Source organism: Haliotis rubra, unplaced genomic scaffold, assembly GCF_003918875.1.
Source record: "Haliotis rubra isolate DU_JTF1 unplaced genomic scaffold, ASM391887v1 Scf15, whole genome shotgun sequence".
In the NCBI taxonomy this organism is placed as follows: domain Eukaryota; kingdom Metazoa; phylum Mollusca; class Gastropoda; order Lepetellida; family Haliotidae; genus Haliotis; species Haliotis rubra.
This window is the reverse complement of record NW_025765447.1, coordinates 3,212,000-3,233,532: the sequence shown is the minus strand read 5'-3', so window position 1 is coordinate 3,233,532 and position 21,533 is coordinate 3,212,000. Positions and strand designations below refer to the sequence as shown.

The 21,533-nt window shown below is 41.3% G+C and overlaps 1 protein-coding gene across 1 annotated transcript; it reads right to left on the bottom strand.

Moving 5' to 3' along the window:
* Positions 1–5,573: 5,573 nt before the first annotated feature.
* LOC124270202 lies at positions 5,574–20,541 on the bottom strand. The gene is made up of 3 exons (XM_046705238.1): positions 20,406–20,541; positions 15,301–15,557; positions 5,574–7,506 (listed from the first exon to the last, which is right to left on the bottom strand). The coding sequence occupies exons 2-3, from the start codon at positions 15,539–15,541 to the stop codon at positions 7,322–7,324; spliced, it is 426 nt and encodes a 141-aa protein (XP_046561194.1). The 5' UTR covers positions 15,542–15,557; positions 20,406–20,541; the 3' UTR covers positions 5,574–7,321.
* Between the last annotated feature and the right edge of the window lie 992 nt (positions 20,542–21,533).

The following is a 21,533-nucleotide window of genomic DNA, read 5'->3' as shown; positions in this document are numbered from 1 at the left end:
GACCTCTGCAGAATCCTCAGCAAATACTCCCTGATGGGATACTAGACAGTTTCACCAGCAGTGCCACCTTTGTGACACAAACTAAGTGGATGAGGACAGTGAGAGATGCAGTAGCACGAACTGAAGCTGAAAGGTGAAAGGAGAGAATCAGAACCGACTCAGACTTGCAGCATTTCCAGGCTATCCATTCCACTCTGCAACCTCATACAACGTGGGTGATAGCGAGAGACAATCCCATCCTGAAAATAGCGGCCACATCACTCATCCAGAAGTGTGCGTTATGGAGGCCCGGGAGAGACACCGGTGTATGCAGCAAGTTAGACTAAGGCTTAGTCTCTGAATATATATAATTTTTATAGTAACAAACAAGCCCATTTATATTGAAAAGGAGCCCTAGGGAGACCAGAGATTCCTGAAGAAATGTAGACTTGCTTTATTTAGGGCTTTAGCACTGCAGAGAGGGCTTGGCAGTAGGGAAAATAATGTGGTTCAGGGACTGTGAGACAGACTAGCAGCAAGTGTGACTGTGTGTGTGCAGACCTGCTGACCCATGTGATATGTGACTGTGTGTGTGCAGACCTACTGACCCATGTGATATGTGACTGTGTGTGTGCAGACCTACTGACCCATGTGATATGTGACTGTGTGTGTGCAGACCTACTGACCCATGTGATATGTGACTGTGTGTGTGCAGACCCTACTGACCCATGTGATATGTGACTGTGTGTGTGCAGACCTACTGACCCATGTGATATGTGACTGTGTGCAGACCTACTGACCCATGTGATATGTGACTGTGTGTGCAGACCCTACTGACCCATGTGATATGTGACTGTGTGTGTGCAGACCTACTGACCCATGTGATATGTGACTGTGTGTGTGCAGACCTACTGACCCATGTGATATGTGACTGTGTGTGTGCAGACCTACTGACCCATGTGATATGTGACTGTGTGTGTGCAGACCTACTGACCCATGTGATATGTGACTGTGTGTGTGCAGACCTACTGACCCATGTGATATGTGACTGTGTGTGTGCAGACCTACTGACCCATGTGATATGTGACTGTGTGTGTGCAGACCTACTGACCCATGTGATATGTGACTGTCTGTGTGCAGACCTACTGACCCATGTGATATGTGACTGTGTGTGTGCAGACCTACTGACCCATGTGATATGTGACTGTGTGTGTGCAGACCTACTGACCCATGTGATATGTGACTGTGTGTGTGCAGACCTACTGACCCATGTGATATGTGAATGTGTGTGTGCAGACCTACTGACCCATGTGATATGTGAATGTGTGTGTGCAGACCTACTGACCCATGTGATATGTGAATGTGTGTGTGCAGACCTACTGACCCATGTGATATGTGACTGTGTGTGTGCAGACCTACTGACCCATGTGATATGTGACTGTGTGTGTGCAGACCTACTGACCCATGTGCTATGTGAATGCAAACTGACGTTCAGACTACGAGATGAACTGTGGTGCAACATCAGCTGTGTACGGCCCATTGAGCTAAGTGACAGGCACCATGAGAACCAGGATGTGGACGTTGTAACCTGTTTGCTGTCCTGTACACCACCAATCACTTCAGACCAAGAGACATGCTAACTTTTTGCAAAGACTGTGATAAAATATCTTTACCCACTTATAAAAATCTCAAACCGATGCTCTTAAATTAAAATCCTCACGTAATGCATGCTTTTATGCCAACGTTTATTGTGTAACTTCATACTACTTATTATGTACCAAACTCTCCCTTGGAGGAATACAAGTATATATGTAAAAGTATATATATTGTATCCCAGCTGCGCAGATCAATGCTCATGCTGTTAATCACTGGATTGTCACGTCCAGACTTGATTATTTACTTGAGTGCTGCGGTAAACAACAAACAAGCACAGCCCTAAAGGACTACAGACCCTGCGAGGAGCATGTAATCACACCTGTTCTGCTTGATCCTGAAATAAATATCGATTTGCTGTTTGCTCCACGCTCAGCAATACTCCTGGGCGGCCTGAAAATAATCTAGTGTGGACCAGACAATCCAGTGATATATATGATCAACCATAAACGCCGTCCACATACAGTCAACTCGTCTTCCACATACAACACAAAAGTATATAGTTGGTAAGATTTATTAAAAATATATATGACATATATATGATGCACATGGGCGTGTTAGCGAGTATTTCAACACTGGTTATTGCTTACAAACACACATAATGCATGCTGTACACAGACACCCACACCAGACACTACAGGGCTGTACTTTCCGTCTATATACAAGGTACAAGTGTAACAACAGTATAGACAATATGGGAGGATTGTCATCCGACTAGTCACCCGTTATTCTGCATAGTAGGACGCTGATATTAACTATAACAGCTGTAATGAACAGAGGTTAGTTCCACCATTCAAATATAAACAATATTATAAAATAATAACTTCACGATAAAAATTCACTTCAGGCATTATTGCTGCAAACAGATTGAATGAGGGGATATCAGAAATCAATAGGGTCAACAACATAAAATGGGCGGAATGAGCGGAATATAGAAAATAGTCCGAAAGTGGCCATTCCCACACATGATGACCCCCTTATAACGCCAATGTCCCATTATGAGAAACACATACACTGAGCTGACACTGACTAAGTGGGTGTGGGCCACAATACAATAATCCTCATCCAATACATTAATCCTCATCCAATACAATAATCCTCATTAAAACAATTTATAATGTGACGTGCGGAGGTGCTTCAGAGGTTGCATGACTGTTCGTTATCACTAGGTATATGTGACTTCTGTAACTTGAACAAAGACGTGAACGCGAGTAGCGCAGTTAATCATTTTGGTGAAAATATTATAATTTCGTTATAACGGCATACCCGGATACCGCTCACTCCTGGGTGCCGTTGTACAAAACAACCTTAGCGCTAAGGTTACCTTAAGTCCATGTTAAGGTATGGGAGTTGCGGTCACCTTAGCGCTAAGATCATTTTGTACAACGGGACCCAGGGCCTAGATTTTCGAAGCTCTCTTAGCGCTAAGATAGTCGTAAGTGCTATTAACATTAACTTACGACTATCTTAGCGCTCAGAGAGCTTCGAAAATCTAGGCCCTGATGTACAGGATCTACAAGAGCTATCACAATGGCATGCATATCGAAAAACACATATTTTGATTTGTTTTACCTTCCTATCTTAAACTCGAGTAGGCTAGGCTACAGTGCATGGATCGTGAAAGCATTACCTCTGACCCGTCGATGACCCCTCAATGACTGAGTGTATATCATGCCTTCGAGAATAGCAATATAGGTACTTATTGCTGGGTATATTATGTCATGCAAACAGTATTCGATATTTCGATCGCGATTTCTTCTTTATGTACTCCGCTCGGCCAACCATGTCTCTTGACCGTTGAAGAATGAAATCCAAATATTCCGACCGATGGTTTAAAATACATAATTAGGTAAAAAAATATCTGAACACAGTAAAGAATTTTGTCTCATTTTCATTACCGGTAATGCTTCTGTTCACAAGTGTAAAATCAGATTAACGAATCCGCTTTTAAATAACAAGTTTTAATACACGTTTCTGTTTCCCCACCGCGACGTCAGTGTCCATTGAACTAGGCTATTTGAGTGAGTGAATTTAGGTTTACGCCGCTTTTAGCAATATTCCAACAATATCACGGCGGGGGACACCAGAAATGAGAAACGAACCCGGCGTGACGTGCGAACGCTTTAACCACTAGGCTACACCACCGCACCTAGGTTAGATGAACAGATGAATATACACGTAGTTGCTCAATATTTAAGTTTGACAATAAGAACGTGTAAACATCCTTTCGGACTTGTGCTCAACTGGGTCGATGGGTTCAGGCGTTATCTGAATATCGAACTTGTTTTCGAAAACTATCTGGTTACCTCGGTTGAAGATAATGTTACCGAAACCAACATTACACAGAATAGTAACAGGCCAAGTCACCTTTGACTGATTTGGCTAATCAGAGGAATGTATCTTGCATAAAGGACTGCTAATAAATCAGTTTAAGTAAACTTAGGCTCAGTATTATTCGTGACACTGCTATACTGAGTCTAACAAAACCTAGTAGAAGGTCGCGTCGGCTAACCTTTTGGACTGACCAATCAGAACACAGCTTACCAAATCGCGAAAGTTAACATTTGCACATACCGTTTGAACCTTTACCTAAAAACCTCGAACGATTCCGAATGCTATTCTCCGCACAATCGCTTCCGAGTAATGCACGAAATGAGTAAACAGTCGCTGAGAATAGCGTTTTTGTCAATATTCAAGGATGTCATCTTGCGAAAATATAAGCAAATAGTAACCATGTCATTAGAAACCTATAAGCGTATATACTGCAGGTCAAATATCTGTGTTTTATGTGGAGTTTCGTTTGTTGATAGATCAGTGTCAGCGACCAGGGAAGAGAAAATCCAAAAAACCGTTTTGTAAGTCCCGCCGAACCCTAACAAGTAGTCGTTGTCTGATTGGTTAAATCCGTTCGGCCGTCTCGCGTTTGATTGGACGGTCATAGGTCGCTCAAAGATAAGCTGACGCGACCTTCTACTAGGTTTTGACCTAGCAAGTGTAACGAATAATACTGAACCTAAGTTTACTTAGACTGGCTAATAAATGGTACAAGTGAACCCTTTAGTTGATTTCATTCGTAACTACTCGCCTCTTTCCGTGACCTACAAGAAGGCTTGCCGGAATGACACGAGTATATATTTACGAATGGTTTGATTTGACACCCGAAAACAGCGCGAAATCAAGCCATGGAATAAACGACTGGTCTCGCTTGAGCTACTATATAGTATATATTGGGAATGGTGAGAAACAACACAATCTAAACAACACCGGTAAACAATACTAGGCATAACATGACATATCTAGACGTACCAAATACGTCTAGTCATTTAACACGAAATATAAAAATATAACAACCAAGCCATACTCCCGCCATCAATCAAAACAAGTGATTATTTAGATCATTTGTATATACATGGCAAGTCTATTGGTTCTGAGTTGGGCACATTGGCGTTGAAGGAAATAGTAAGCGAGTGGAAGACGCATAAACTGCTCCTCACCACTCGTTCATTTCCGTAAATTCGTTATTCGTCTTGTCCCGGAATAACGCGAGAATATCAGGATTGCTAAGCAGCACCCATCGACGACCCACTGTATTTCCGAGATGCACACCATATTCGTGACCATTCCGGGACAAGACGAACAGCGTATATAACGGAAAGGGACTGGACTGAGATTCACACATCCCGTAATCCGCCTGTATTCGGTCTGTCCCGGAATGACACGAGTGGACACGATTGTACAATACATGTGACCTGCGTGCGTTTCAGTTGCACGGTTATGGTATTTGTATCTGGTGCGACATCTTCATTAGAGTGTTTATACTAGCAACAAATCTTGTCTGCAAACAACTTAATCAGCTCCAGAAGCATATTTCACAATTCGATGTACAGAATATCAGCAAGAAATAGACCTACGATCTTTACCCTGACAGCAGAGATGTTTTCCCCCTCAAGAAAATCAGTGCACTTTTGATTATTGGCACAGAAATACTTTAAACGTGAACGATTGTTGCAAGTGAGATATGCATTATAAAGCAACAAATAAAACAGTAGTAAATCCACTATATGCACATAACCACAGTTAACGTTAATAATGCACAAACATGAAAACTTAAAATGCAAACAACTCATTAGATTCAAAGCCCCAAAACATAAACACGAAGAGATCTCTGAACTCAACAGACATTATATCTAGATTACCCCTGTCTAGATGTGCATAACAAAGTCAAACGCAATCAATAAAGAGATTAACGTCGGATTAGAGTGTGGAGCCTCAGTTCTGTAAAGTAAATCAGTGGTAATTTTGTCATTATTTTGAAATCCATAGCCTATTGATCTCAAAATAATGACAAAATTACCACTGATTTTGAGAAAAATGAGAAAAATAAATAAAATTAATTTTATTATGCAAACAACTGATCATTTTATACGTCCGTAATTAAAGATGATGTTAACCTTATTCATCACTAAATTAAAACATAACATTTAATGAAGCGTACGACTTCATTGATAACAACTTCTTTTTTTCTATTTCACTTTTTGTTTCGTACAAAGTCAGCAAGCAGTGAATAGCACAGGTGTGGTACAGGTGTGAATTCTTATACCATTATCGTGTAGACTAATGCATAGTCTCTGAATATATATAATTCTGATAGTAACAAACAAGCCCATTTAAATTGAAAAGGAGCCCCAGGGAGACCAGAGATTCCTGAAGAAATCTAGACTTGCTTTATTTAGGGCTTTAGCACTGCAGAGAGGGCTTGACAGTAGGGAAAATAATGTGGTTCAGGGACTGTGAGACAGACTACTTTATCAAGCTACATTTTACACCTAAACGTCGGTTTGTGCAATAAACAGAAGTTGTTATCCATAAAGTCGAATTCTTCATTATTGACTCACCAACTTCTGGAATGCCAATAAAACAATAAACACATTTGTCGACACCTGTAAGTAGTACCCAAATACATACTGTGGCACTGGCCATTTACTGGGGGTGACATTTACCCAGTCTATGTACAGAGAAAGTGTAAGTCGAGGTATACCGAAAATATGTCGATATGAGACCAATCGTCGATGGCGCTGTAACCTTATAAACGATGTATCGATTTATTGGAGTTCGCTCTTTCAGTTTCAGTTTACTTGAATTGGACATTAGTGGGATCTCTCGTCAAATTTATAAAAAAAAATCAGATCCTACCCCCTGAACCACAATCTGAGAAATGTCATGTGATTATGCTTTAACTATACTGTGAGCCAATCTCTACAAAATGAGATCTGATTTTACTGAGTCTGGCTGTGATCGTACTGGAATAGAAACTTATCAATGGTATTTCAGAAATGTTTTGGTCTTGGTATGACATCGGAATGAGAGAATGGCGTGTTTGGAAGACTGTATGATTCAGTTCCTTCCTACCCGAGGTGTATATATGTCCATAGAAGATACAGTACCATGAATGAGAGAGGGAGTTTCTTGAACGTAGGGTTTGGCAATACAAAGTAGCTATACCAGGTTTTATATTCCATGTAACAACTCTCTGAGAATAGTTCAGTAAGTTCAGTAATATATCTAAAGAACAGACAGCGAACAGCATTCTCTGCTGATTTAGCTGCCTTAATCGTTTGGGCATTAATCATGTCCAAAGCAAAGAATGCTGTCCTCACTGGTATATGATATACATAGACATTGACGTAAGTTACGGCGGGGTCCCTCTGTGTGTGACGTCTATGGGCTTCTTGCCTATAGTGAAGTACAGGCCGAATGCCAGGCAGTAGGTGATGATCCCTGCAACGATGCCGAGGATGGCGAAGATGAGAGCAATCTTGGCCTTCTTCCTCGCCTCGTGTTCTTGTCCCAGCTTCCAGGCCCAGTTGGACTTGACTGAAACAGTAAAATGACTGAAACAGTGACTGAAAGAGTGAAAGGATTTAACATATGTCGTATTTGGGATTACACTTTCTCAGTCAGGTACAGATTCTAGTACTTTTGTTCGGTCGAGTCCCATCCGGGATTCGAACCCATACCCTCAGAGGCAGGCGGCTCAGTGGGTTAGATGGCCACGGACCGACTTGCCCAAAGCGATCTTAACGTTACGATAATCTATGTTAACATTTTGAACAAGTGAACTCGATTTTCGTTACTGTTGATCGTTCGGCAAATGATTTCTTTGTTTGTTATTTAACGCCGTACACAGCAATATTCCAGGTATATGGCGACGGTCTTTAAATAATCGAGTCTGGAGCAGACAATCCAGTGATCGACATCATGAGCATAAATCCTCGCAATTGGGATACGATATCATGTGTCAACGAAGTCAGCGAGCCTGATCACCCCTTCCCGTGAGCCGACTCTTACGACAGGCATGGGTAGCAGAATACCAATTCCAACCCCGAATCTTCACGGGCCCCTCCTTTAGGGATTAAGCACCACTTGGAATGAGTTTTCAATTTCTTCCTTAAAACAACGAATCTTAAAATCTAAATCAATAAATACAATACTCAAAAATATTCCTTTTCTCCTTCCACGAGTTAACCAAAAGGTCGGGTATAAATCCCCATAACGCCTCACACACACGCTCGCCACGTGTTTACACCTGCAGAACAGGTAGAGTGAAAATAGCCAGGCCATTATTCCAGCAAATTACCTTCCTAATTTGTCTGGATTTGGCAACATGGTTGCTTCATCATCGATTAACCCACACCTTGTCTGGAGATCGATACAGTGCATTACATGTTTGACTGACCGGCAATATCGACCACGGAGACGCGACAGGGTGATAGTGACATCGCTCACGCATGTCTATAACGTGGCTGTCAATCAACGTCACTGTGACACGCCCACGGGCCTGTTTCCTGTCTTAACTGAACTCCATTCTTTGAGTTTAGTTTTACGCCGCTTTTCAGTAGCAATATTCCAGCAATATCACGGTGGGGAGGCACCAGAAATGGGCTTCACACATTGCACCCATGTGAGGAATCGAAACCCGGGTCTTCGTCGTGACGACCGAACGGTTTAACCACTATGTTACCCCACCGTCCCAAGCAGGCTGGACCAAGCGATCCCGGTTGGAACATTTTACGACAAGAGGAATTCTGAGCCGGACCTTCAACGTTATTACGTCATCATAACAGAACCATTATAAAAACTATTTAAATTATCTATTTAACTTACCAAATCGTCAAGGTTTTTTTATCGTTGTTTAAGCTGTTTATAATTGATTTCAGGTTAAGTCCATCAACGTATTTTTTGGTGAATCTAAACAATAAAGACAGTAAAAATGTTATTTCCAGTTAATAAAACCTTCCAAACATGCTAAAATTAAATTTGCGGTAGTTTGGTGCTTGAAACCATTGGGTTTATTGTGCAATTTCAACGGTAAACCTTAATCGTCCTCTCTGTGGGTTTGTGATTGAAAGACCCAAATGTACGAAAATAGTCGAGCAAGCATGCATGCTGACATTTAATTACATTCGATTTTAAGATTCAACGCTTTTGCTGATAATGGCAGTTGAAATAAAGTTAGCGACAGTTTCTAATGTAAATCTGGCTGCATATATTGTTTGGCTGCATTGTGTGTATTTATGGTGGTAAATGTAAAACTTCGCCTGAAATAAAAAGAACTCCACAATAAAACTTGTTCACATATTTGTTTTTAACAATAATACACATCACGTGATGTTTGTCTTGTTATCCATGCTTGACTGGAGTTTTAAATCTGGTCCCTGAGAACGGTCTCGACCGCTGCAATCTGTTTACTGGAAACCCCTGTACCCATGAAGTGGAGTATATCGTGGGGAAACTTGGGGTGAAATTTCAAACCAAACTCTGCAATTGTCGCCATTGTTTGTTTGTTGTTTAACACCGCACTCAGGAATATTCCAGGTATATGGCGGCGGGTCTGGACCATACGATCCAGTCATCAACAGCATGAGCACCGATCTAGGGATACGATGACATGTGTCAACCAAGTCTGCGAACCTGACCACCCGATCCCGTTAGTAGCATCTTACGACAAGCATGGGTTGCTGAAGACCAATTCTATCTCTGATCTTCACGGGTATACTGTCACTGTCGTTTGTGGAGACTGACCTCGATGCAAACAGTCCTTTGAGGTCTCATACCAGGCTGGAATTCGCGTCACAGTTTATCAAAGCTCAACTGACAACTAGACACATCCAATCAGGTCAACTTCAGATCAGTTGGATGCTAACCAAGCGGTCAAACTGGCTCATGTGTCCAGTTGGACTATCGTGTCCCGAACCTGGCCCCAGTGTTAGCAATGTACTAACTAGTGACTGGTATACCACGCCAGACGGCCATTACCATTCTCCGCATAATTTCAGACATGACATCTCGAACACAACCAGACCTAATCGTTCTCAGCATTAATTTCAGACATGACATGTCGAAGACAACCAGACCTTACCGTTCTCAGCATTAATTTCAGACTATTCATCTCAAACACAACCAGACCTAATCGTTCTCAGCATTTATTTCAGACTATTCATCTCAAGGATAACCAGACCTAGCCGTTCTCAGCATTAATTTCAGACTATTCATCTCAAGGACGACAAGACCTAACCGTTCTCAGCATTAATTTCAGACATGACATCTCGAAGACAACCAGACCTAACCGTTCTCAGCATTAATTTCAGACTACTCATCTCAAGACTATCCATCTTTTCAGACTGCCCATTTCTCAGCTGTTGAAAATGAGTGTCAGTGCTGAGTGCTGTTCTTATCGTCTTAAAATTGTATTTCCTTAGAAGCATGCCCTTTTAATGTTGGTACTTAAAATCAGGTGGATTCTCAGGTTGTTTTTTTCCTAGCTTCGCAGTTTTTCTCAGCTGTGTCTCTCAATTCACGGACTTCACGGCAACCGGTCTGTAAGTTGGTAATGTCTTTCATGAGATGATTTTCTTCAAAAACGTATAAAATCCTGACATCCCCCCAAAGCCGGAAGGTAGAGGTGGCCCAGTGGTTAAAGCGTTCGATCGTAAGGCCGGAGGCCAGAGTTCAATTCTCCACATGGTTACCACGTACAAAGCCCATTTCTGCTGTCAGCCGCGGTATTGCTGGAAAATTGCTCAAAACGGCTAAAACCCAACTCACACACAAGGCAACATACCACAAATCACGATATTCTCTGCTTAGTTTCTCCTCACCGGCGGCAAGCTATCCCGCCACTATGCGTTCAACCTTGGAGAAACAAGGCCCAATTTGCGTGGTTTACAGATTGTTTATCTTAAACGGAAGGTCTGTGGTCGATTTCATCATGAAATCGATTGACAATTTGTTTGATTGACACACAATCTCATTAAAATCAGATCACAGTTTTCGCTGCCGCTAAACAAAGCAAGCACTAAGATTCGAGTTTAATGAAACTGATTAACAGACAAATTACCCGCCTGTAAAGGCATGGATCCATTTGGAACCATCTTCATGTTGAACATTGTTTTGTTTGTGTTTTTGTTTGTTATTTAACGCTGCGGACACATTCTTAAAGCTACGTCACGGTTGTATAAATAATAGTGATTCCAGTGATCGACAGCATGAGTGAGTGAGTGAGTCTAGTTTTACGCCGCTTTTAGCAATATTCCAGCAATATCACGGCGGGGGATACCAGAAATGGGCTTCACAGATTGCACCGATGTGGGGAATCGAACCCGGGTCTTCGGCGTGACAAGGGAACGCTTTAACCACTAGGCGACTCGACAGCATCAACACAGATCCACAAAATTGCGATACGATGACACGTCATCCAAGTCAACTCTTTAATTTGTGGCCTCATAAGATCAACACAGGTTCCTCGGGACCAGAGGCGGTTAGTAGCCTAATGGTTAAAGTGCTGAAGACCCGGGTGGGTACAATGTGTGAAGCCAATTTCTGGTGTCCCCCGCTGTGATATTGCTAATATTCTATTAATTCTATTCTAATATTACTATTGCTAACCCGGGTCTTCGGCATGACGAGCAAACGCTTTAACCACTAATCTACCCCAACGCCCCGCGCAGGTACGCAGCGTATCAGAAGTTTGTTCCGGCACGAACATGTGCGTTGGTATGGTTCGCTGGCGTACTGGTACTTTCAAAAAGAAATTATGGGAAGGGTGAAAGCATGACTGGCCACATGACAACAGCGAGCCCCAGGGATGTGCTTCACAAAATGTACCTATGTAGACAATCGATCCTAGCCTTTGGCGTGACCAGCAAATGTTTTGCCCCGAAGGTCACCTTCTGTCCCTTCCACAACAACGATCCATGTTTGACAATAACCCAGCAACGGTATACACCATAACAGAACAGCGTTTCACACTATAATAGAACAGTGCTTTACACTATAATAGAACAGTGCTTTACACTATAATAGAAGAGTGCATGCCCCCGTCGTGATCGCGATCCAGATGGGATATATATGGATCAGCTTGTTGGGCAATATAGCTGAGCAGGGTCGTGTTTCTACCGATCTCATTAAAATCAGATCCCCGTACTCGCTACTGCAAAACAAAGCTTAACGGTTCAGGGAAGTAAGTTCTGATTTAATCAGATAGTGTTTGCGTCGTCCGTCCACTGAGCATTGAGACGGAACCCTAAGCTTTTCTAACTTTAAGATAAAAAAGAAACAATGGGTTTCAATAAAAAACAATGTTCCATGGACTAAAATAGCCCCGACAAATGCCAACGGAAGATGGAAATCAGATGTATCAGAAATAACGGAACATGGCAGATCTCATGTACTTCCTCTGCATGCGGAGGTGGCAAAATGGAAGGAAGGAATTTTATGCATACGCCCTTCCTACTTTGAAGCAGGCTGACTATATATAAATTTGAAACAAATGTTACAGGTGACAGGGTTAGTATGTCTCACAGTCCCTGAACCATATTATTATCCCTTCCGCCCAGTCCTTTCTGGAGCGCTAAACTGGACTTAAATGAAGCTAGTCTAGATGTCCTCAGGTGTTGAATCTCTCATCTCGCTTGGGTCCCTTTTCAATTTAAAAGGAATTATTTCATTTCGGTCAGAATGATATATATTCAGAGACCAAGTGCTAGTTTAGTGACAGGGTATACTAATACAAAACGTATAAACACCAGGACTAGGGGACCGTTCATAATTTATGGCGTGTGTGTGTGTGTGTGTGTGTTTTGATGATGATTTTTATGGAGAATCATGTGCAATGTGACTGACCCCCCTCTAAATTTTATGTACAAAGTAAGTGACCCCCCTGCATGTCATGTACAGAATCAATTACCCCCCCCATTTTTGCGCATTTATTTTAAATATTGTTATGTACAAAATTGATTACCCTCCCTAGTTCATTTGTACATTGAGTACCCCCACACACACACACACACCTCCCCAGAACAAAATGGGTGATCCCCTTTAAATGATCATGTCACCCCAACCCACCCCCGCCATAAATTATGAACGGTCCCTAACACTTTGATATTTTTTAACTGAATGTTAACGATCACTGAACCCGAGGTGCCAATTCACAAACAATCTATCCATTTTCAAAAAAGATGAAACCGAGCATTCCCTTAAAGAATTTATCAGTGTTGCTTTTAATTCTTTTTTTCGAATTTAGTAGCACAATGGGTTTGGTTTTAATTACCAGTTGTGTCACCCTTAACCCATAATTCAAACCCGGACCCTGATTATCGTCTATAATTTACTTCCACAAAACTGTGCTTCGTTTACAGCTGACTACAACACCTCAGGTATAACAATCTGAACGGAAAGCATTTTATAATACTTCAAATAAAGAGAGTGATAAAATATTTAACTGGTTCGTGCCCATCAAGGAACGATTTGATCTCGCCAGAGCTATTCCTGTTAAGTCTCATTTCCTAACCGAGTTTCTTCTGATGTCTGAATAATTCACGCAGGTTGATGGCGGGTCGAGCACTGTCTCGTGATTCCCGGGGATCCACGTGCAGCTGACAGGTGTAGGCGTGTCTGTCTCGCGCGGACAGCTCGCGCATGGAAGACAGCGATAATGTAAACATATTATGAACGTTTCAACATCTTTCCACAAACAGTGTAAGGCCGCTCGTATTTGTTTATTTAGGCTTCCCATCTCCATCTAACCAACAAGAGAGAGCGCGGGAAAAAAACGTAAAGGAAAATAAGATAATTTAATATTTTCTTTTACTAATTGTGTAAAATTTGGAACACTTTAAAAATAGTCTTAAATTAAATTGTGTTGTATATCGAGTTGCTTGAGGGACGGTGAGGTAGCCTAGTGGTTAAAGCGTTCGCTCGTCACGCCGAAGACCCGGGTTCGATTCTCCACAAGCATACAATCTGTGAAGCCCATTTCTGGTGTCCCCCCATCGTGATATTGCTGGAATATTGCTAAAAGCGGCGTAAAACTAAACTCACTCACTCACTCACTCTTTCCTCACACATTAAGCTGACATGATGTAACTTGTACTGGTCACTAAATTTTCTCTCTGTAGTACAATGCATGTACAGTGCAAATGTCCCCACCTACCCTAAAGTTTATGCATACAAAGTAAGTGACCCCCGACCCCCCTGCATGTCATGTACAAAATCAATGACGTGTGACACCATATAATTATTTTTTTCTGAATACGTGATATTGTCATGGGTGCCTGTGTTAGTCAAGTTGTTCTGTCAGTTCATATTTAACCTAATGTTCGGACTTCTGTAAGTGCATACAACAGTGTTTCTAGAAAAAGGCAAATATTTCATCGAATAAACAAATGGAATATGTAATTCATCGAGATAGTTGTTTGCACGAAATTCCAAAAATGTCAAAATTCAAAATGGCCGTGTCATGCATTCGTAGTGCAGGTTTGCAGGTAAAAGAACACTTACTTATAAAAAAAACATTGAGAAAACAATTTACAATACATAGTTACGTTTACAGTAATACATATGTTGAAATTTAGATATGGAAGAAATACTTATGAAATATGCTGAAACAATATCCGTGAGGTCCTTTCACCTTAATATATTGCATTATTTCAACAGTATTAAAACTTTGAGATAAGCTCCTGGGCCGCCTCTAAATATATACGTGAACGTAAATCAAGCACAACCCACCTTTATATGTAAATAAGTATGAAAACATTACATGTTGTATATGCCTTCAAAACTTCCGCATATTTAAGTATTAACTACGTCAATTCCTACAGATTTTAACTGGAGGATCTCTAACTCAAAATGGGCGAAGCTGGAATATTGTTAAAAGCGGCGTAAAGCCCCTTTCACTCACTTATGTTCGATTCCGATCGGTCATTACGTAACAGTACCTTTAAGGTGAGGTGAGGTGAAATTGGGTTTTACGTCGTGCTTGAGAATATTTCGCTCATATGACGACGTGCATGCGCGTGTATGTGTATGTGCGGCTGCTTGTACTAGCCCAGACTGAAGCTGGTTTTATAGTGCTAGCCCACTGACATACCATACCACAGTGAAGCATGAATACCCCACTCAGACACATTATACTGACTCCGAGGCGACCAGTCCTTGTTGTACCCATTAATGCCGAGCGCCAGGCAGGGACCAACAAGTACCATATGTTAACGTCTTTTGGTATGACGCTGTCGGGGATCGAACCCGCGACATTCCGCTCTCCGGGCGGACGCTCTAACCACTACACCACGGAGGCGGTCAACAGTACCTTTAAAGTTTATACATACTCACCTCCGTAATGGTATCCAATGAAACCAAATATGAAGTTACATGCGAACACCACAAAACAGTTGGTCATGACGAAGTCTTTAGGTTTCCTGTCTGGGTCAGGGTTCTGGGCAATGATGGGGACACCCCCTTGCTGGGTGACCACGTCGCCATTGGTAGAGTAGGCAGCTCCCGAGCTGCGGACGTCCACGTGCACCTCGGTGTGGTTGATGGTGGCTGGTTCGTTACCGTTAACGTCGCCCATACTCACGACTGCAACACTGTGGTCATGGAAACGAAGATTTGATTTTAGAATGGGTGAGTGAGTGTTTGTTTGTTGTTTACGCCGCACTCAGCAATATCCCAGCTGTATGGCGGCGGTCTGTAAATAATCGAGTCTGGACCGGACAATCCAGTGATCAACAGCATGAGCATCGATCTGCGCAATTGGGAACCGATGACATGCGTCATCCAAGCCAGCGAGCCCGACCACCCGATCCCGTTAGTCGCCTCTTACGACAAGCATGGGTTACTGAAGACGGATCGAGTGAGTGAGTGAATGAGGGGGGAATGAGTGGGAATGAGTGAGTGAGTTGGGTTTAAGTCTGCTTTGAACAGTGTTCCAGTTATAGCACGACGTCAGCTTGATGCCCGAAGTGATGCAAGTCTCACACGTTCAATGAAACCCACGAGCTTGGATATGGTGCACGCAAAAAAAACCACACACACGCACGCACGCAGAGGAAATCCACAAAGGCTTGGCGTGCACCTATGATATTGCGTGTACAGGTAAGCTATGCGAGGTTGGAAATGACATGGTCTTCCGTGTTAATAATCCACTAGATATTACCACAATCATATGGGACTAATGACATGTGTGATTTGTATCTCGCATTCACGGGTACCGCGCAGCGACTGATTCACTATCTCAGCTCAACTGCCAAGTGTTTTGTCGAATACCTTTACATATATAAACCTTGGTCGAAACTCTGTGACGTGTATTGTTAGATACATTTCGGTAAGATTAAATTCTGTTTCCATAACGTGATAACAGTAAATGTCACATATTACATTTCAATTTCAAATAATGTCCTATATAATTAATTTGACTGACACTCAATTTGAACAACGAGGACGCTGTTTGAATCCTGGTGTCTGTACTCCAAATCATACTGCAGATGCGTCTGTGATTAGTTCTGGGCCAGACAAACAAGTGGTTGAATGTATGAACAACGACTGACCGGTACAACCACACAGTCAACCCAGTTCAGTATTTATGCTGTATGAGTCAGTGAGTGAATGAGTTTAGTTTTACGCCGCACTCAGCAATATTCCAGCTGTATGGCGGCATTCTGTAAATAATCGAGTCTGGACCAGACAATCCAGTGATCAACAGCATGAGCATCGATCTGCGCGGTTGGGAACCGAGATGACATGTGTCAACCAAGTCAGCGAGCCTGACCACCCGATCCCGTTAGTCGCCTCTTACGACAAGCATGGGTTGCTGAAGATCAATATTCCAACCCGGACCTTCACGGGTCTATGCTGTATGAAGGCGGCTTGTGAAAAGGTCAGGACCTGACAATTCAGTGATTGATATAATGCCAACCATTCAGACCCTCCTGGTACATTGATAGGCATAGGGGTGGTGGGGTAGCCTAGTGGTTAAGGCGTTCGCTCGGTACGCCGAAGACCCGGGTTCGATTCCCTACATGGGCACTATGTGTGAAGCCCATTTCTGGTGTCTCCGCCGTGATATTGCTGGAATATTGCTTAAAGAGGCGTAAAACCATACTCACTCACTCACTTGAATGGCATACCTGCGAACTTTCGCGCACTTGGCTTGAGACTCACGCTTTCTTTACTCATGCCTTGCTCACGACAAAACTGATAAATGTGCTCATGTGGAAAATAAAAACGGTCCGAATACATCGTTTACATTGACGTTTCTGAGAAAGGAATTTGCAATTATGCGTGCGCTTGGAAGCTCTGGGTGCGTCATCGACTTGGTCACCGAGCCTCACCCCCCCTTTTTTACCTCTTTCTGCCAGTATAGTTTGTCGGGAACTGGTTCCAGCCCGTATTACCACGTGCTCGAGATTCCCCACATGGATACAATGTGTGAAACCTATTTCTGGTGTGACCCGCCGCGATATTGCTGGAATATTGCTAAGAGCGGCGTAAAACTGAACTCACTCACTCCACGTGCTCGAGTGAACCAGGTTTCACTGCTCACATCCTGCAATAACATCCGTTGTTTGTCTGAGATCACGTGACTACATATGTACAGTGTTTAAATAACACAACAAGCCAAAGACATTCAGTTTTCTAATTGTACTACAGTTACGATGATAAAAACACCGTTACGACAAAAATAGTAAACCTCGTCAATCCCGATTGCACCGTTCTAGGAAAAATCGTGTTGAAATAAATCCAAATTAGCGACTAAAGTGGTGAGTTTTTTTGTTCATATAAATGCCTCCTAAATAAGATCGCACTGTGGGGCTTTCAGATAAGCAGGGTCTTAACGGAGAAAATCTCTCAGTATAAAGTAGTCACGGAAATAGAAATATAATGTTTTTTGGCGTTTATTTGTTTATTACTTCATTATAAAATAGGTAGTTTTAACAAATATTAAAATAACAATGTTTTCCAAACTAGTCCGTTAAATTTGGCCTTCTAATCATCATCCAAGGACATCCGGAGTTAGGTGACGTGTCCGGATTAACGGGATTCCACTATAAACTAGTCGGCATTTATTGAAGTATCGTGTCCCAGCCTTCTCATCTATGATATCAATTTGTCTGACAATTGTCTGAACAATTATTTTCTTAGACAAACCGTCTCATTTTTGGGGTCTAATATAACTCCCCTTTCAAAGTGTACCTTACACTGACTCCAATATTCATCATGTAATCACATGCTGGTGCTCCATTATATAGAATATATAGACTGCCTTGTTTATTGTGAAATCATAAATTCGTCCCTAAGTTGATATATTTTAGACTCCAGTATGCATTGTGAAATCATACACTGGTCCTTATTTAACATAATATAGACTGTGTTTATTGTGATATCATACATTGGCCCTAAATCTAATATCACATAGACTGTGTTTATTGTGATATCATACATTGGCCCTAAATCTAATATCATATAGACTGTGTTTATTGTGATATCATACATTGGCCCTAAATTAAACTAATATCTTGTGATATACATTGGTCCTTATTTTAACATAATTTAGACTGTATTTGCTGTTTATACATTGTGATATATCATACATTGGTGATATCATACATTGGCCCTAAATCTAATATCACATAGACTGTGTTTATTGTGATATCATACATTGGCCCTAAATCTAATATCATATAGACTGTGTTTATTGTGATATCATACATTGGCCCTAAATCATAGACTCATTTATTTCTAATCATCATTGGTCCTAGACATAATTTAGTGTTTTGTTGTGATATCATACATTGGCCCTAAATCTAATATCATATAGACTGTGTTTACATTGTGATATCATACATTGGTCCTTATTTTAACCTGTAAATCATAATATCATATAGACTCTTATATGTTTTGTGAAATCATACATATCATAAATAGACTGTATTTGTTTGATATCATACATTGGCCCTAAATCTAATATCATATAGACTCTTATATGGCCATTAGCCTAAATCTAATAATATAGACTGTGTTTAGTGATATCATACATTGGCCTAAATCTAATCACATAGACTGTGTTTATTGTGATATCATACATTGGCCCTAAATCTAATATCATATAGACTGTGTTTATAGTGATATCATACATTGGCCCTAAATCTAATATCATATAGACTGTGTTTATTGTGATATCATACATTGGCCCTAAATCTAATATCATATAGACTGTGTTTATTGTGATATCATACATTGGCCCTAGATTTACTATAGACAATTGAGTTCCTTATACCACCTGTCATAAATTGGTCCTTAATCTAAGATACAATAGACTCATTTATTCACATTTGCCCCTAATCAACGTATAGAATAGTGTCATACAGCGAGCGAGTTTGGTTTTACGCCGCTTTTAGCAATATTCCAGGAACATCACGGCGGGGGACACCAGAAATGGGCTTCACACATTGTACCCATGTGGGGATTCGAACCCGGGTCTTCGGCGTGACGAACCAACGCTTTACCCACTAGGCTACCCCACCGCCCCTCTCATACAGACTGTTGAGGCTACACGTGTCTTCTGGCGAAACAATTAAATCTACCATGCGATCTCTACATATACTACCCATCAAAAGTTTAGACTCCAAAGTTTACTTCAGTCAACTGTTCTAAACTAGGTTTTGCAAACTATTCCATACTGTCTAAAGGTACTGTTTAGTCATGAACTGATGTATTGTAAACAAGTTCGTAACATTGAAAAGATTATTGTCATGAGTTCAGTAAATGATAAAAATCTGTGAAAATTGGCGAATTCTTAACAAAACTTTACACCAAAACGCAGCTGTTCACATGCATGACATTTGCACATGCCTTTCAGCAATTTGATGCATGATCCTTGTGCAATTCATCTGCATAAGGTTTTCAAATAGCTCCACCAAGTTGGTGGAGAAATTCATCTTCGATGTAACCACATATATATACATAACATATAGTGAGTGCTTTAAGTGAGTCTAAACTTTCGATGGGTAGTATAGATATATTTTCTTAATATATATAATCGATTACAAATAATAGTTTATGATTTAAGTACAGTGTACCTGGTATTTTCATAAACCTGGATTTGACCTTGTTCGTTGATAGTGGGACGGTGCATACCAGGGTGTAGATTTGTATTGCGTTGTGGCTTTCTGCTATGGTGTAATCTCTGTGTGTTTACGTTAGACGTAAGTGGTACAACAGAAGCATGCACTGACTTAACATGAGATAACATGAATATTTACACAGGGTATCCGAATAAACAGTCCTACAACATGACACGCCGACCCGCTCAATACTCCATATCCTCTGTCACTGACAGTGACACATTCATCTGTGCATACGACACACCTTGATTCGTGTATTGTCTTCCAAATATTTCTACCGGCAACGATGTCGGCGACATCAAAGGTTCTCACCTGTTCTTCAGATCGGTTGGTGGTGTGTCCTTATGATACAGGTGACTGTGGCACAGATGAGATGTTTACATGTCAAATTGTCGTTATAGTTTGTTTGTATCTCCCGTCCTTCGAAAATAGGACATTTACCTGGTGACGTCACTCAGGTGTAATTCAGGGGAGGTCACTCTAATTTCTGAAGTTGTCTGATTGTTGTCTGGTAAAGCACCTGCACGCAGATATGATGTTAAGAATACAGTTAAAAAGAATGTTTCTACTTGATTCAATCAGCTTGGATCTCGCTTGTCCTCATCATATAGAATCTGAGTTGCTCTTTGTCATTCAATAGCTCCTATATGTTTTAATGTTACATCTAAATATGATAGGTTAGGGACCGTTCATAATTTATGGCTGGGGGGTGATGATGATTTTAAGGGGGTCACCCATTTTGTTCTGGGGAGGTGGGGGTCATCAATTTTGTACACATGTTTCTAGGGGATGTCAGCAAAAAATTGTGCTTAAAAAAAATATTGGAAGGGGTGGGGGTTAATTGATTTGTACATGACATGCAGGGGGGTCACTTACTTTGTACATAAATTTTAGGGGGGGGGGGGCATTCACATTGTACATGCTTCTCCATAAAAAAATCATCTCACACACACACACACACACAGACACATACACACACAGAGGCACCGGCCATAAATTATGAACGGTCCCTTAGCTGGCTAAAAAATTCATATTCAAGTATATCAAGACCGACAAAGCAACATATTCTTATTTGACCTATTTCAGACATATAAGATGCCATTTCATATGTACTGAATATGTGGAATGTCTATTGGGACACGTTTGTTTGTTTTTATTATTGCATTAATTAGTTTGAAGCCAATCATTACCTCATACTTCCATTGAGCAACCAACACTGTTGGATTCTGGGTTAGAATTATTCCAAGCGGCATACGCTGGTCATAAGAATGTACAGAATTGAGTGAGTGAGTTTAGTTTTACACCGCTTATTGCAATATTCCAGCAATATCACGACGGGGGACATCAGAAATGGGCATCATACTGTGTACCCATGTGGGGAATCGAACCCGGGTCTGTATCTTGACAAGCGTATACCAGTACTTTACATTAACCACAAGG

Bases quoted from the DNA above. Each gene is read 5' to 3' on its own strand.
- LOC124270202 (XM_046705238.1), bottom strand. From the start codon at position 15,541: ATGGGCGACGTTAACGGTAACGAACCAGCCACCATCAACCACACCGAG. The intron at 7,507-15,300 runs GTGAGTATGTAT...TTACTGTTTCAG, and splicing joins CATTGGATACCATTACGGAG to TCAAGTCCAACTGGGCCTGG.